This window comes from Camelus ferus, chromosome 6, assembly GCF_009834535.1.
Source record: "Camelus ferus isolate YT-003-E chromosome 6, BCGSAC_Cfer_1.0, whole genome shotgun sequence".
Taxonomy (NCBI): Eukaryota; Metazoa; Chordata; class Mammalia; order Artiodactyla; family Camelidae; genus Camelus; species Camelus ferus.
The window spans coordinates 72,472,084-72,487,069 of NC_045701.1; the positions used below are offsets into that span (position 1 = coordinate 72,472,084).

Sequence of the window (14,986 nt, forward strand, 5' to 3'; positions counted from 1 at the left end):
CGTGCTCCGGATCAGGCAAGCGCTTCCGGAGTCGCAACCTCAGGTCGCGGAGTTCCTTAAATCTAAAGATGGCGGCTTCGGGTGTGAGGGGCGCTATGGCTTTGCGTACGAATATTGGCCGGCCCGTTGCGTTTGTCAGAAAAATTCCGTGGACCGCGGGCCCGAGTGAGTTGGAGATGTAGTAGGGGAGGAATTTTGGGGCCCAAGCAATCCTGAAAAGCTTTGCTTTCTGCGGAGCGCTTAAATCAACGTGGTAGCTGGATTAGGAGGCTGAGTTTGCTCCTGAGCAAGCCTGTGGGTAGAAGGAAATTTTGTTTGCAGTTAGCCGTTCAGGGATGCCCCTTGAGCTTTTGGGCCACGTAATCACGGTGTCCAGCCTTTCGGGGTTTAAAAGTTAAAGTTTACTTGGAAACTTTAAGATACACAATTTAGAAGGGGTTATTTTCACTTCAGTGTGGCGGATGGATTCGAAGTGGCAAGACTGGAGACAGGAGGACGAATGAAAAAGGCTGACAGTAATTTAGTTCAAAGGCGAGGAACTGAACTTCAGGGTATTGGTGGTGGTAGTGTTGGGGCGGGTAGGAGCGGTCAGATCCAGTTATGTTAACCAAACAAAATTGACAAATTTTCATGATGGCTTGAATGGGGGAAAAGTACGAAAGGAGGGAAAGGGAGGAATGACTTCCAGGTTTTTAGCATTGGTGAATTTCGTGATCAGAATATAGAAGCAGGTCGAAAGAAGATGAGGAGGGGGAGGGTATAGCTCAGTGGTAGAGTGCATGCTTAGCATACACAAGGTCCTGGGTTCAATCCCCAGTACCTCCTCTAAAAATAAACATAATTACCTCCCCCCACCGGAAAAAAAAAAAAAAAGAAAGATGAGGAGTAAAGTTTAAATGTGTTTAGTTTGAGAAATCTGTGAGGTCTCCGTCTGTTAGTTGGACAGAGGACGTTGTGTATGGATTTAGAAATGCACTCCCACAGCCATACAGCCATACTCTTTGGGTTAGAATGACAGCTCCTCCATTTACTAGTTGTGTAACCTGACTAACGGAAGGTAATTGGAGAAAAGGGCTCACCACTGTGCCTCAGTTTCATCATTCATAAAATGGAATCAATAATACCTTCCTCTTAAGATTGTGATTGGATTAAATGAGTTTATATGTAAACTGTTTAGTCTTAGGGTCAGTACAGAGTAAGTACTCAGTAAGTGATAGTTGTTTTGATGATTACTAAAATTGAAGCTCACTGGAGAGGCCTAGGCTGGCGATAAAGGAATGGGAGTAATTAGTACTGAAAACTTGCACCAACATTGATTTTTGTCAGCTACAGTTTTGAGTTGAGGTTTTTACATTTGCTTACCAAAATTTAAAAATCCGTGGTCACTGTTGCAGCCATTCTTGTCTCAGATCATGTGCTTTTAAAAAAGGAATGGGACAGGTGTGGGTAGTAGAATGGGAAATAGATTTGTTTGTGCCCCGTCGTCTTCTTACGTGGTAGGTGAAGACCACACCTAGTAAAATTGCTTAGGTCCTGAGAACCTCTGTGGAAAGGCTGAGGGGTTTCCTTAGCATCTTGCAGATGCAAGTTTCCAGACCATAATGGGCTGTTCAGAACCATTAAAGAGTCTACATAACATAAAATTGTGACTACAGTCTCTCAGTTCATTTAATCATTCATTCAGCACACATTTAAGGAGTGTCTGTTATGTGGTAGGCATTGTTCTTGGTGCTTGCAGCTGTTTTTCTGTAACAGTTGTAGGTAATTTGGGGAAAGGGTTACCTTCCAGGCCAGTTTGTTTTGGAAGTGAATGTTTTCTAGAACTTTAAATACCTGCTTTAAAACTATTCTGTTTATCCTCCATTAATATCTTCTGTGAGATCCTGATCTTGCCATCTAGTTTGATCAACTATTAGAACACTTCAGAAATTTAGCTCCTGTGGCTTGTTGAAGGATTACTAGACATTTATTTATTCATTCAGCAAATACTGCTCTATTGTGTATCAATCACCATGGACATAGTGGACTCAACACTTGGCAAGCTTATGGTGTAGTGATGGGGGTGAGGAGATGGACATCAGCAAATCTAGGCAGTTGTTGAACCAGTGAGGTTTGGATGGACTAGGGTGATGAAGCAGGTACTCTGAAATGTAAATCAGTGGAAGTACAAGCACTGTAGTTCAGAAAAGAAAGAGATCATGTGGTTTTTGATCTTTAAGGTTATCCACTTTTCCTCCTTGAGGCCTCACAGGGTTAGTACTTTGTCTTGTTTTGCAGTAAGAGCCCAATAAAATAATAATCTGTGATATATTTGGCCTGGGTCTTGAAGGATAGTTACAGTTTTGGCAGAAGAAGATTGGATTACTGACATTTTAATAGGAAAGAACTGCAGACAAAGATAGGAATTCACAGGACAGATACACAGAATTTCATTTGCTGTACTAGAAAGTAACTATGGGCCAGCAATAGTAAGGCAGGAAGGGTAGGTAGGTCAACTTAACAAATTTTATTATGAGTAACAACTATTTAACCTAATGTAAACTTTAAATTATGAAAGGCAAGTAAATTGGGATTTTATTTGGAAATCTGTAATATAGCTAACAAGCAGTGTTGTAATTGTCTGTCTTCTGTGTGATCAGAAGATCGCTCACAGGGATTATAATCCATGCATTTAGCACAGCACCTGGTATGGTGAAGATACTCAATATTTGCTGGGGATGAAGTCAACAGTCAACTCAGTAATATGTTTGTCCATGTCTTCACCCCATCACCTCCCCAAATCTAGTACATTACAGCTTTATAATCAATACCGTATCTATTTCTTAAATCTTAAAGCTTCAAGGAAATGCAGAGTAGCTCCTGTTCACAAGAAGTTTGGGCATTCTAGGACCCCTTTTGGTTTCTATCTACAATCAAGGGTGGAGGATACAAAATACATTAACAAGTCTTAATATGTTTTCTCTTCCTATACAGATGAGCTGAGAGAACACTTTGCACAATTTGGTCATATAAGAAAGTGCTCTGTACCTTTTGTGAGTATTAACTTAAAAAAAAAAAAGTAATAATGTTATCCTCTTGATTTTCTTGTCAGAGCATATCAATTTGTATGAATTTCTCATGGAGTGACAGTGGTCAATCTTTGTTGATTAAGTTATGAGTGATACGGCTTAAAAAGTTAAGGGGAAAAAAAAAAACAAAAACCCCCAAAATAAAAAAAAGCTTATCCTAGATATTTGAGGTATTTGTGTTGGTTTTTAAAAATTATCACAAATTTAATGTCTCAAAGCAACACACATATATTATCTCAGTTTCTGCAGATCAGGAGTCCAGGCACAGGTTTGCTGGGTCCTCTGTTCAGGGTTTCATGTAGCTGCAGTCCAGGTGTCAGCTGGAGTTGCCATCTCACCAGAGGCTCAACTGGCAAAGACCCATTTCCATGCTCCCTTAGGTTCTTGGTAGAATTTGTCTTTCAGCTGTAGCACTGAGGTACCTGCTTTCTTGCTGGCTTTCAGCTGGAGACTGCTCTCAGCTCCTAGGGACTGCCTGCAGTCCTTATTACTCTCCTTCTCCGTAGGCACTTTCTAAAACATGGCAGCTTCAAAGTCAGCAAGGGAGTTTCTTTCTTGTCTGCTAAGACAGTTTTATAATGTAATTATTGGAGTGATACCCCATCATCTTTGCCACATAACCTGATCAAGGGAGCAATATCTCATTGCTTTTGCTATATCCTTTTGGTTAGAAGTGTCATAGGTCCCACCCACATTCAAGGGAAGGGGATTATATAGGGGGTAACGTGGCGGGACACATGGAGATCTTGGGCCATCTTGGAATTTTGCCTATTTCAGTATTATAACAAGGACTTGAGAGAGTAGAGGATAATTTTATCATGAAACTGATGGAGAATATCTATTTTAACCTTTATCCTCATTAAGTTGAGTGCTTTGTGTGTTGTGTTTTTATTTGTTACATATTCTTTGCTTCCTCATGAGGGTTTAGAAATCAGGTTCTACTTTATCCTGGGCTTTATTTTTCTGTGGACTTTCTAGAATTATTGTTTATTTGGGGGTATGATGTGAGTACACATAGAGTTTACATGTGCTTCATTAAAATTGCTCCATTTTCCCTCATGGCATCAAAAAGGCTGTGGTAAAATATCAACTTAAAGTAACTTAAGTTCTTAACTCTTGATTTAATGTTATTTGCCTTCCAAAGATCTAACAGATTATGCATCTTGTGTGCTGGTGAAGATGTAGGGAATCTAGTACTGAAATTGTTGGGAAGTTTAACTGGTACCTTCACTGAAGGGTAATTTGGCAAAATCTATCAAAATTAAGAACCTGCTTTTGCTTTGATTTAGCAGCTTCATTTCTAGGAATTTATTCTACAGAAATGTGAAGTCAAGAATGTTCAAAACAGCATTGTTTAATAATATCCTAATTGGAAAGAACCTAAGTGTTCATCAGTGGGATGGGTTAAATAGATATTAATTCATTGATATAGTGGGATTTTACAGTTGATTAAAGGAGGCATGTATATTACAGACATGAAAATCTATAAGCTTAAAAACTAGTTTTACAAAGTGTGTGTGTAAAATTTGTGTTTTTTGAAGAGTATTTTTAAAAAGTTTCTCTAAAAAGTAACAGATTTTTCTTGGTTGTCATTTCCCTCCTGAAAGTATAAACAGAGTAATTTAGGACCTGGAGTTAACAGATTTTAAACAAGAGAAGGCTTTGATTCTTGGGAAAATTATATATAACAAAAAAATTAGTTTCTAGTTAACAAGTTCATTGTACTCAAGTTAGAAATCCAGGTTCCAATTTTAGATACATAGTATCTAAATTTTAACAAAATTTTTAATGCCTTGACAAATGGAAATGGACACCTGTAGGTAGAGTGCTTTAAAAATTGTCTTATCTATCCGAGGTAAGGAATGAATCACTGAGACATAACCAGAAATTTACTGTGTTCTAGGTTAATACTTACAAACTTACCTTCCAGGCATGGGGGCAATTTCTAAGAATTTTTTTCAGAGTTGGGGGCGGGGGGCAGAGCACACCATAACTTTGTAACAAGACTGATGATGTACATTGAGTGAATAGACACCTTAGTATCTGTCATATATAGAAGGGCTGGGGGGTGGGAAAGGTGTGTCTAAGAACATTAGTATCTCTGATGTATAAATGTATAGGTTGAGTGATAAGCACTTGTCTTTCGCACAAAGGGAAGTAGCAAAATTGTTTAACTTAACCAGAAGTGTGGAACTAGGTAAACAAGGGTAATTTTTTTTTGTATTTTTCTTTAGGAGCATGTGATGATAATGGTGGAAATGGTGATGAGGGTTATTGGTCTCAGAAATTACCAGAAATGTACCTAGTTTTGAGGCTTAATTTTCTAGTTTCTAGAATGAGGAAGTTAGAAAACAGGAAGAGTACTTCTTTATGCGATCAAAATCTCCCTTGACTATTGCTGTTAATGTGGTTTGTATCTAGAATGACACAGCTCATTACCCACATTTTACTTCCCTAGTGGCAATAGAAAAGCCAGAGAGTGTTAAGATTAACACAGAGATTAAGCCTTGGGTAAATAGGAAAGTAAATATGTATTAAAGCAAAGTTTTTGGTATTTATTAAAATGTCTTTTACTCCATTTTGGCAGATGAAAAAGTTGGTGGTTTGATTTGAAACTCCTGGAAACTTTCTCAAGTTCATGATTATTAATCTCTTCCTAAATTTTGAATTATTAGGACAGAGAGACTGGCTTTCACAGAGGTATGGGTTGGGTTCATTTTTCTTCTTCAGAAGAACTTCGGAATGCACTACAACAGGAAAATCATGTTATTGATGGAGTTAAGGTAAATATTTTTCTACATCATATCATGAGATTTCTGTATATCAATTAGATAGGTCAGAAGTGTAAAATGACAGGGACTTTGGGAGATTTGTAACTTAATGTTTATTAAAGAATGGTGGTGGTGGTAAAGTTCCCAGTTCTAAAAGGTCTGGAGAGAAAAGTACAGGAGCCTTTAACGGTCAGCAAGGTGTATGTAACATGGAACAGTGGGAACAGCAGGGAGACCGGGGTTGAAATCCTGGCTTTTCCACTTACTGTGTGACCCTGGGCTAAACTGATTTAGTTTTTTATTGAAGTTCAGGGAGTCTTAAGTACAAGGAGCAAATAACATCCTCTTTACTAACTAGTGCTGACTCCCTAATAAAATGGCAGCTTTAAAGCATCAGTTTTCAGTTTTAATATTTTTGCAGACATTGCCTTTCCTTACAGTGCTTATTTGATTTTTTTCAGCTCCATGTTCAAGCTCAGAGACCCAAGGCTTTGCAAGGGGATCAAACATCTGATGAAGAGAAAGATTTTTGAGACTATCACTGCCTATTAAATAAAGTAAACAAAACTGAAAATTTTGTCTAAATGTTTTTATTTGAAACAAATGGTTGCACCAAGCAAGAGCTTACTTTCCCCACTCCAAATTAAAACAGAGCACAATAGAGGCAAACATCATTTGGCAGGACAGTTCCAATATGTGAGCATCCTTCTACTCACTGTGGTTGGGGTAACTTGATTTGTGAGCAGTCATTCATAGACAAAATATTAACCCCAAAGTACTTATGTCACACAAAAGGAAGTGGCCTTAATTTCATGTGTGGGGCAGTATGTTCTATAAATGCCAAAAGGTGGGAGAAGCACAAACACAACCCACTCTTTAAAAAAACTAAGTAATTCAAAGTAGAATTTTTCCACCCCCCCCCCTTTTCTCCTGTAATAAAAAGTAGTGCTGGGCTCTGACACCCAGATTTGGTTTTTATCCTGGCCATTTACAAAGTGTTCCCCCATAACGACTTGCATCGTTAGGGTTATGAATAATAGTTCATTCACTTTGGAGAGCAAGTATCTACTCCTTCCTCCTCTTCTTGCCTTCATGCTCATGTTCCTTGGGGCGGCTGCTATCTGAGGGTCTTTTAGAGCCACCATGCTGTTTGGCTTCTTCCAAAAATTTGTCCAAACCAAAAGGATCTTCCTCAAACTGAACTGGTCCTTCTCGGCCTCTTTGTCTACGGTCTGAACCAGAAAACTCCTTATCGGGAACAAATCTAGGGAAAAAAAGAAACGACTATGAACTACTTTGTTTTCACTGGTGCAGATGTTGAGACTAAGCTGTCTGCCTGGGTACCTGTTAGTCTTTATTCTGGCTTCTAGGTCGTCACCATACATGTCCTTGTCCAGATTTTTACTGGGCCTGTAAATATTCTGGGCCATATCTTTACCACCTCTCCAGGCTTGATCATAAACATTGTAAATTTCATCTTCTCCACCTGCAAAACCACTGTCCATACCCTGTGGAAAAAACAGAGGATGTTAAAAATGTATGTATTTAATGAAAGTTGAATTTGATTACTTTCATATGAAGAGGAAACCCTTGCTCACTCACAGCTCACATTTTCAACAATCTGAACTGCAAACTAAAAAGGTCACTAAAAAACGGTCACAAAGTCCCTTATCTCTTGTTCACCTTTGGCTCCTTAGATTAAATATGGTACTCATTAACTACTTTCGCAAAGTTGTCATCAAAACTGGCAGATGCTAGTATAAGCAGGTATTTCAATTTGTATAGACACAGTAACAAGAAGATAGAAGAACTGTGAAGTGTTTATCTGACACTATAGTAACGTTAAACCCCTTAACTGCCTGAGAACATCACTATTACAGCATGATATGATAGGGTTCTCAATGAAAATATTAAGTCAACAAAAAGCTGGTTTCGTATATTTGGACAGCTCATTAATACAGGGATGTGTCTTTTAAGAAAATTTTTCACCACAATCTTTAAATGATTTAAGCTTGTGAGAGGCAACTGCCATAAATATTTACTTCTGTGGAACTTTCATGCCTAAGAATCTTAGTTCTACCAGATACGAGCTAAACCTCTATGTGTTTCAACTTCTTCATATATAGACAGAGGTACTAATAGTATCTAAGAATTAAGTGAGATAACATAAGTAAAAGACTTAGAACAATGCCAGGAATATAAAAAGCACCCAATAACTTACTAACCAGAAAAGCTTACTCAAATGCTACCTTCAAATCTTCCTAAAATCTCCAAGTCTTAGATAACTAACTTCTCTCTATCCCAGTAGAACTTTACAGTTCTGTATTCTTACCACAGTCTGCCTTGTTTTTATTTATATACATGTATCTCTTTTCCAGTGGACTTGAGGGTTCCTTGAGGGCAAAGGCACATCTATCTTTGATCTCACTGAGTTATATACAGTAAATAATCAATGTTGGGTGAATTAAAACACAAAGGTACTTCCTCAGGCCTAATGTGTCCTAGCTAGTGACACCTGGTACTAGAAATCAGATTTCCTGACTAATACTTTAATCTGGCTTTACAGCTATATTTTTTTTAAAGATCCCAAGTCTGTGTTTTTTTAGCATTAAAAAAAATTTATTTTCAAATATCAACAAAAAATAACCCGAGACACTTTTGTAGGACATTTGCTCTATTTTAGAAATAAGACTGATATACCAGAATCAAGTTTTATCACCGAATTTCTTTCATTTTCTAATAGTGTCTCAAATCTTAGTCAACTCTAAGAGGTCAAAATCAACTTTTTCATCTTGTCTCTTAAGTTACAACATGAAACTTGCAATTTTTTTCCTGTCATCATGCCAGCATACCTTAGGCTGATCTAAACTATGATGTTAATTTTCTTTTCCCTGAGGATTGGTATATCATATCAACACTTAAAATTTATTTCTAGGCTTTTTGTACCTTGGATTGGTTGAAGAGCCTTTGGTCATACTGAACTTCATTGGAAGTCCGAGGATTGGGCACACCAAGAGCAATGACTTCACTGATATCTCGATTTTCATTTCTCTGCAGTTTTGACCTGTTTTGAAATACCATGTCACAAACTGAAAACTCTTCACAGATAAGCTGAATTTCAACTTAAATACAACAAATCTCAGAAGAAGAGGAAACAAATATGTCCTGTTCACATCTTGTGAACATATATATTCCCTGATAATGCCATAGTTGGGATGACAGCTCTTACAGCATTTCAGATACGTGATTATAAGAGACACGGTTTTACAATTAGGCCTTCCTGATAGACAGGAGTAGGTATGACATTATAATTCAACATCTGTATACACACAGTGATCACCACCAAAAGTCTAGTTACTGTCTAACACCGTACAATTGACCTCCTTCACCCATTTTCACCAATCCCTCACCCCACTTCCCCTCTGGTAACCACCAATCTGTTTTCTCTACCTATGAGTTTGTTTTCAGTTTGTTCATTCTGTTTTTCTAGATTCCACATGAGTGAAATCATACTGTATTTCTCTTTCTCTGTCTGACTTACTTCACTTAGCATAATACCCTCAAGGTTCATCCATGTTGTCACAAATTGCAAGATTTCATCTTTACAGCTGAGCTGTATTCCACTGGGTACACATCCCCCACCCCATCTTCTTTATCCATTTATCTGTTGATGGGCACTTAGGTTGCTTCCATCCATATCTTGGTTATTGTAAATAATGCTGCAATGAAGATAGGTACGCATATATTTTTTTGAATTAGTGTTTTCGTACCCTTCAGATAAATACCTAGAAGTGGAATAGCTGGATCATATGGTAGTTCTATTCTTAATTTTTTGAGGAATCTCCATACTGTTTTCCATATTAACAGCACTAATTTACATTCCCACCAACAGTGTTTGAGGGTTCCCTTTTCTCTACCTCTTCAATGCTTGCTATTTCCTGTTTTTCTGATAATACCCACTCTAACAGGTGTGAGGTGCTATTTCGTGGTTTTGACTTGATTTCCCTAATAATTAGTGATGCTAATATCTTTTCATGTGCCTGTTCATCATTGGCATGTCTTCTTCAGAGAAAGGTCTATTCAGATCCCCCGCCCATTTAATTGGGTTTTTCTGTTGCTGTTGCTGCTGAGTTGTATGAGTTCTTTATATACTTTGGATATTAACCCCTTGTTGGATATATAATTACAAATATTGTCTCCCATTCAGTAGGTTGCCTTTTTATTTTGATGATGGTTTTCTTCACTGCGTAAGTTTTTCGTTTGATACAGTCCCATTTGTCTATTTTTTCTTGTTTCCTTTGCCTTTGGAGTCAAATTAAAAAACACTGCTAAGACCACTGTCAAAGAGCTTACTGCCTATGTTTTCTTCTAGGAATTTTATGGTTTAAGGTCTTAAATTCAAATTCTTAATCCATTTTGCATTAATTTTTATGCAGTGTAAAAGAGTAGTCTAGTTTCATTCTTTTGCATGTGGCTGTCCACTTTTCCAATACCATTTATTAAAGAGAGCATCCTTTCTCAAAAGAGTCATTCTTTTGTTTTGTTTTTTAAAGAATCATTCTTGATATGAAAGTCCTTAATACAAGCAATCACCTTATAATGAATGCTGAAATATGAATCTGCTATGGTCTATATCTGCTATTATTATAAAGGACTGGGAGGACTGGATGCAAATTAGATGTATCACATGAATCATTTTTGATAAGCTAGAATCAGTTCTTTACCCTAACTACATTTAGTAATTTTATCCTATTAGAATTTTGAGGAAAACATGTCAATGACTGGATTACTCAGTATAATTTTTGACATTCAGATTAATTTAATTCCTCTGCTGTTTCAGTATGTATGCAATCTACATCGCAATGATACCATGGTAACTGTTATCATTTATTTCCCTAAAAAGCTCAGGTCTTAAAATGATTTCTATAGACAATCTAATCTTCATCCAATCACAAGTTTACAGCTTTTCGATATTATCAATTCTCATAGTCACTTTATTGGTTTTAAGGGCTCCATTTATCTACAGAGCCATTTTGATTTTTACAGCTTAGGAATTTCAGACCAAGAGTGTCATTAACTGTGCACTTTCATACTTCATTCCTCTCTCTTTTATACTATATGTTTAAACACAACTCTAAATTCAGATTTTCTGCTTCTCTATGACTTCACTTATTGAGAGATGAAATATGCCATTAAACAACAAAGACCATCACCAGAAGCAATCTGTTTAAGATATGACTTGAAAAAATAGATTGTATCAGCTCGTAGGTTGATGAGAGCACAGAGAACTGTGCATTTGGAAAGAGTTTTATACTTGCATTTTACCCAACTCAGAATTCCACCTCTGTGTTATAGCATGTCTTCAACCTTTCAGCATTTCAGTCCTTGCCCTTTGTTGAACCACAAACTTTATCAATCCCTACTCTGTTCCAAGTCCCCATACATGTATGTCCTTTGTTCTATACATGTCTGTACTTACTAAGAGTGCTCTGTCAATTTTCCCAATTTTATATGATAGCACTTTCTGAATTTTAAGTGAAACTGTTAAGTGCTGATTTATTAAGTTTTCAAACTAAAGAGGAAAGGGAGAGAAGCAAAACTGGTCTTAGTGGACTAAACCTCCTCTCTAAAAGGTTCACAAAGGCCACTCTTCATAATTCGCATTTATCTCAACTAGCACCTACCTCTTATCGGGAGCTGCTCTGGAAAGATTCCGGTCATGCTGTCTCTCTTTTCGCCTGTCATGCCGGATTTCATCCCTCTCACGTGCCTCTCCATCCTCTGTGTAGACAGAGTTAAACATTACTTACTTCATCAATATATATTATCCATTAATATTTTGAACAAGAGAATATTCTTTAACTGTAGTCAGAAAAATCCACGAATTTCTTTTAGTCACATTAAGCCCTTTTAACCTTACTTGCAATTAATTTAAATCCAGTACTGATTTAACTTTTGAATATGAATTCCAGAATCATGCATGCAGCTGAAGTGTTTAGGTGCAAAGTGTACTGATACCTTTTAATTTACTTTGAAATGCATCTAAGTAGTAAGGTGGATTGATAGATGGAGAAAAAGCTGGGTAGATATATGATAAAGCAAATTTAGCAATGCTAATTGTTTTTAAAAAATGTTAACATAGAGTCTAGATGGTGGAGATATGGATGTTCGCTACATAATTCTTTAAATTTTTCTATGTGTTTTAAAATTTTCATAATAAAATTTCAGGAAAAAAGAATTATACAAAGTTTATCCTTATATTTTCAAAGACTGACTTTGAATAAAGAACCTTTTGCTTGTGGTCCACAGGGGCTGCCTGCATCTTGATTTCTATCAATTGTGTTTTTGTCTATCTTCATTTTCTCTACCCTCTCCAGTCTAAAGGGATACGTATAGAGCATGAGCTTTGGAGCCAGCCTCTCTGGATTCAAATCCTGTCTCTAGGACAGATTAGCAATGTGAAATTATGCAGATTACTCAACCCCTCTGAGCCTTTGTCTCCTCCTCTGTAAAACAGTGACAATTAGAACCAATGCACAGAGCTGCTGTAGGGATTTCATAAGGTTGTATATGCAAAGTGCTCAGAGTGGTGCCTACCATAATAAGCACTCAATAAATGTCTTTTATTAATATCTGGCAAGAGAGTTAAAAATTTAAATTAATTTCTCAAGAACCATTCTTTCAGTTTTTTTTTTTTTAAATCAATTCAGAGAACTTACATATAGGGAGGTTTTACATCGAATGACCTTCACTGCCTAGGTGTACAACAGGTTGGTTTTTACATCTTGCCTCATTAAGTCATTTATGTATGATTTATTACTACTTATAACCCTGGTTACTTCCCTATAGTTGAACTTGAGACTCCTATAAACCATTGCCTGCTTGATACCTCCATTTTAAACTTAACATGTCCACAACTAAGCTCCCAAATCTCTTCCTCCTGCAGTCTTCCCTATATTAATAAATGACAGCTCAACCCTTCTCAATTGCTTAGGTCAAAGTTCTGGAGTCATCCTTGACTCCTTTTCTCTCATCCTTCTACCTAACCCATAAGCAAATTTTGTCAGCTCTACTTCCAAAATACATCTAGTATCTGACCATGGTTTTACTACCTATTATCATCTCTCACCTGTACTATTGCAAGAGCCTTCCAAATGGCTTCCCTGCTTCTCCAAATGACCATTCCATAGCCTTCCGATATATGCAAGATTAAGTCGCTCTGCTCAAAACTCTTCAAATTGCTTCCCTTGATACTTGACGTAAAAGCCATGTTCTGACAATGACTAAAAGGCACACACAGAGATCTGGCCACTTTGCCCTAATTTGTCTGACCCTCTTATCCTGCTACTTAGCTTTCTCACTCTAATCCAGCCATAATGGCCTCCTGCCCGGTAAACAGCCTCCTCAGGCCTTTGCACTTGCTGTTCCTTCTATCTAGGTTGCTATTCCCCCAGATATCCATATGGCTCACTTCCTTACTTCCTTCAAGTGTTTGTGCTAATGTTATCATCTCAGAAGTGAGGCCTATTTTGACCTTATGGCACTTTTATACCTCTTCTGTTTTATTTTTCTCCATAGTGATTATTACCTTTTAATATACTGTATGATTAACTTTTTTTGTCTCTCTATATTCACTGAAATGTTTGCTGCTATACCCGAACCTGTCAGCAAAAACCTTTGTGTCTAGAAGAGAATCCTGCACATAATAGGTGCTCAATATTAACTGAATGAATAATTATATCAGTCTAGGATTTACTAATGAAAGAAAAATCATCCTCATAATTTTCTTGAATTAGAATTAGCCTTTTCACTCTGAATTAATATACCAGTGTAGACCAGTAAATAAAAAGCTAGACAGAAAATATTGGCAGATTTAATAATTAAAGGCCTAAAAGATAGAAAAACTGGATTAGTTAACCATGTGGGGGAGCTGAATTATTCAGTTGGAGATCTTGTTTCTAGTTCTAAGTTTCAAGAAAATTAAAACAGGAGAAAATTAAGCATATCATTTGAGGACTATGTGATTTTTAAAAGTATATTGTTCAGAAGTTTAAAAACTTCCAAGGGTATGCTCCCATATTAAAAGCCCACATTTAAATGTACATTCTTTATTTTCTACTGCCTCAGCTTAACAGGGCAGAAATTACTTTTTCATTTCTACATTATTTCTGAAATATCTACATTTTCTTTATGTCTACTTCTGTATGCAGTAAAAAAATAGAGATTTTCTAAAATGAGACATATATTGTTCATAAAGTAAATTCAATTTGGTAATGAGTATGTTATACCTTTTTCCACATGAGTTTTGATCCCAGCTCTTCTCTCCCTGGCTTTCTGGGCCATTTCTCTAAGTTTCTCTTCATGTTTCTCCTTTTCTTTTTGAGCCATCTTTCTCTCTACTTGAGCACGCATTTCCACAGCTTCACGAGCCTGTTAGTAAAGTCAGATGTTAAATAAGACACTACCAGGGATAAAGAATTATAGCTATCATCTAATTCCCTGACTAAATTCTGGCTTTAAAGAACAGTTATAAAGAATTCAAATTTGTTACTGCTGATTAAAACAAAGATTCTTCTCCACTAAAAGTAACTTGCCTAAGATACTGCAAACTTAGCTTTTTCACTCTGAGAAATGTTTTAGTAGTTGAAACTATAGTGATCCCAATCAATCTTGTAAGTCAGTATTTCACTAATGCTTTCGCAGAAACAATCTAAAAAATTAAACAAGATTCCAAAAAAGCAAATTTCAATATCAATAACATAGTAAGAACTGGTCATATTTTCAAAATCAGAGATCAACTCAAGATAAAGCCTTGGTCTAGATGTGCAAGAGAAAATTTTTATAAGGGTGCTCACTGTGATACAGAAGATATACTCTTCTATGTTCTATACACACTTCAAAGACACATTAATACCATAATATTAATGGACAGCCAATACTATGAACGACATTTTCTGTAGCGTTCATTTCGTCAGAATGTTTATTTGCCCTTCCCTGCAACGGACCTTTTAGGAGACATCTACATTTAAGATACAGAAAAAGTATGAAACCTAAAAAGAGCAGCTGGCAGTCTTCACAAAATGGGATCAGCCTAGTGAACCATTATTCTGGAAATGCTATGAGATGGTGAAGCCCCAGTAGTGGGTT

The 14,986-nt window shown here is 36.8% G+C and overlaps 2 protein-coding genes across 2 annotated transcripts in view; one reads left to right on the top strand and one right to left on the bottom strand.

Annotated features, from left to right (window-relative positions):
* Positions 1–21: 21 nt before the first annotated feature.
* SLIRP (SRA stem-loop interacting RNA binding protein) lies at positions 22–6,413 on the top strand. Its single transcript, XM_006184436.3, has 4 exons — positions 22–165; positions 2,974–3,032; positions 5,744–5,851; positions 6,301–6,413. Exons 1-4 carry the CDS (start codon positions 69–71, stop codon positions 6,370–6,372), a joined length of 336 nt encoding a protein of 111 aa, XP_006184498.1. The 5' UTR covers positions 22–68; the 3' UTR covers positions 6,373–6,413.
* Positions 6,414–14,986, bottom strand: part of SNW1 (SNW domain containing 1) — a 30,939-nt gene continuing 22,366 nt past the window's right edge. The window contains exons 10-14 of the mRNA XM_006184434.3: positions 14,128–14,269; positions 11,524–11,620; positions 8,786–8,903; positions 7,184–7,347; positions 6,414–7,103 (exon numbers count right to left, since the gene is read on the bottom strand). Coding sequence (XP_006184496.1) covers positions 6,905–7,103; positions 7,184–7,347; positions 8,786–8,903; positions 11,524–11,620; positions 14,128–14,269 — 720 coding nt within the window. The 3' untranslated portion in view covers positions 6,414–6,904. The remainder of the gene's footprint in view (positions 7,104–7,183; positions 7,348–8,785; positions 8,904–11,523; positions 11,621–14,127; positions 14,270–14,986) is intronic.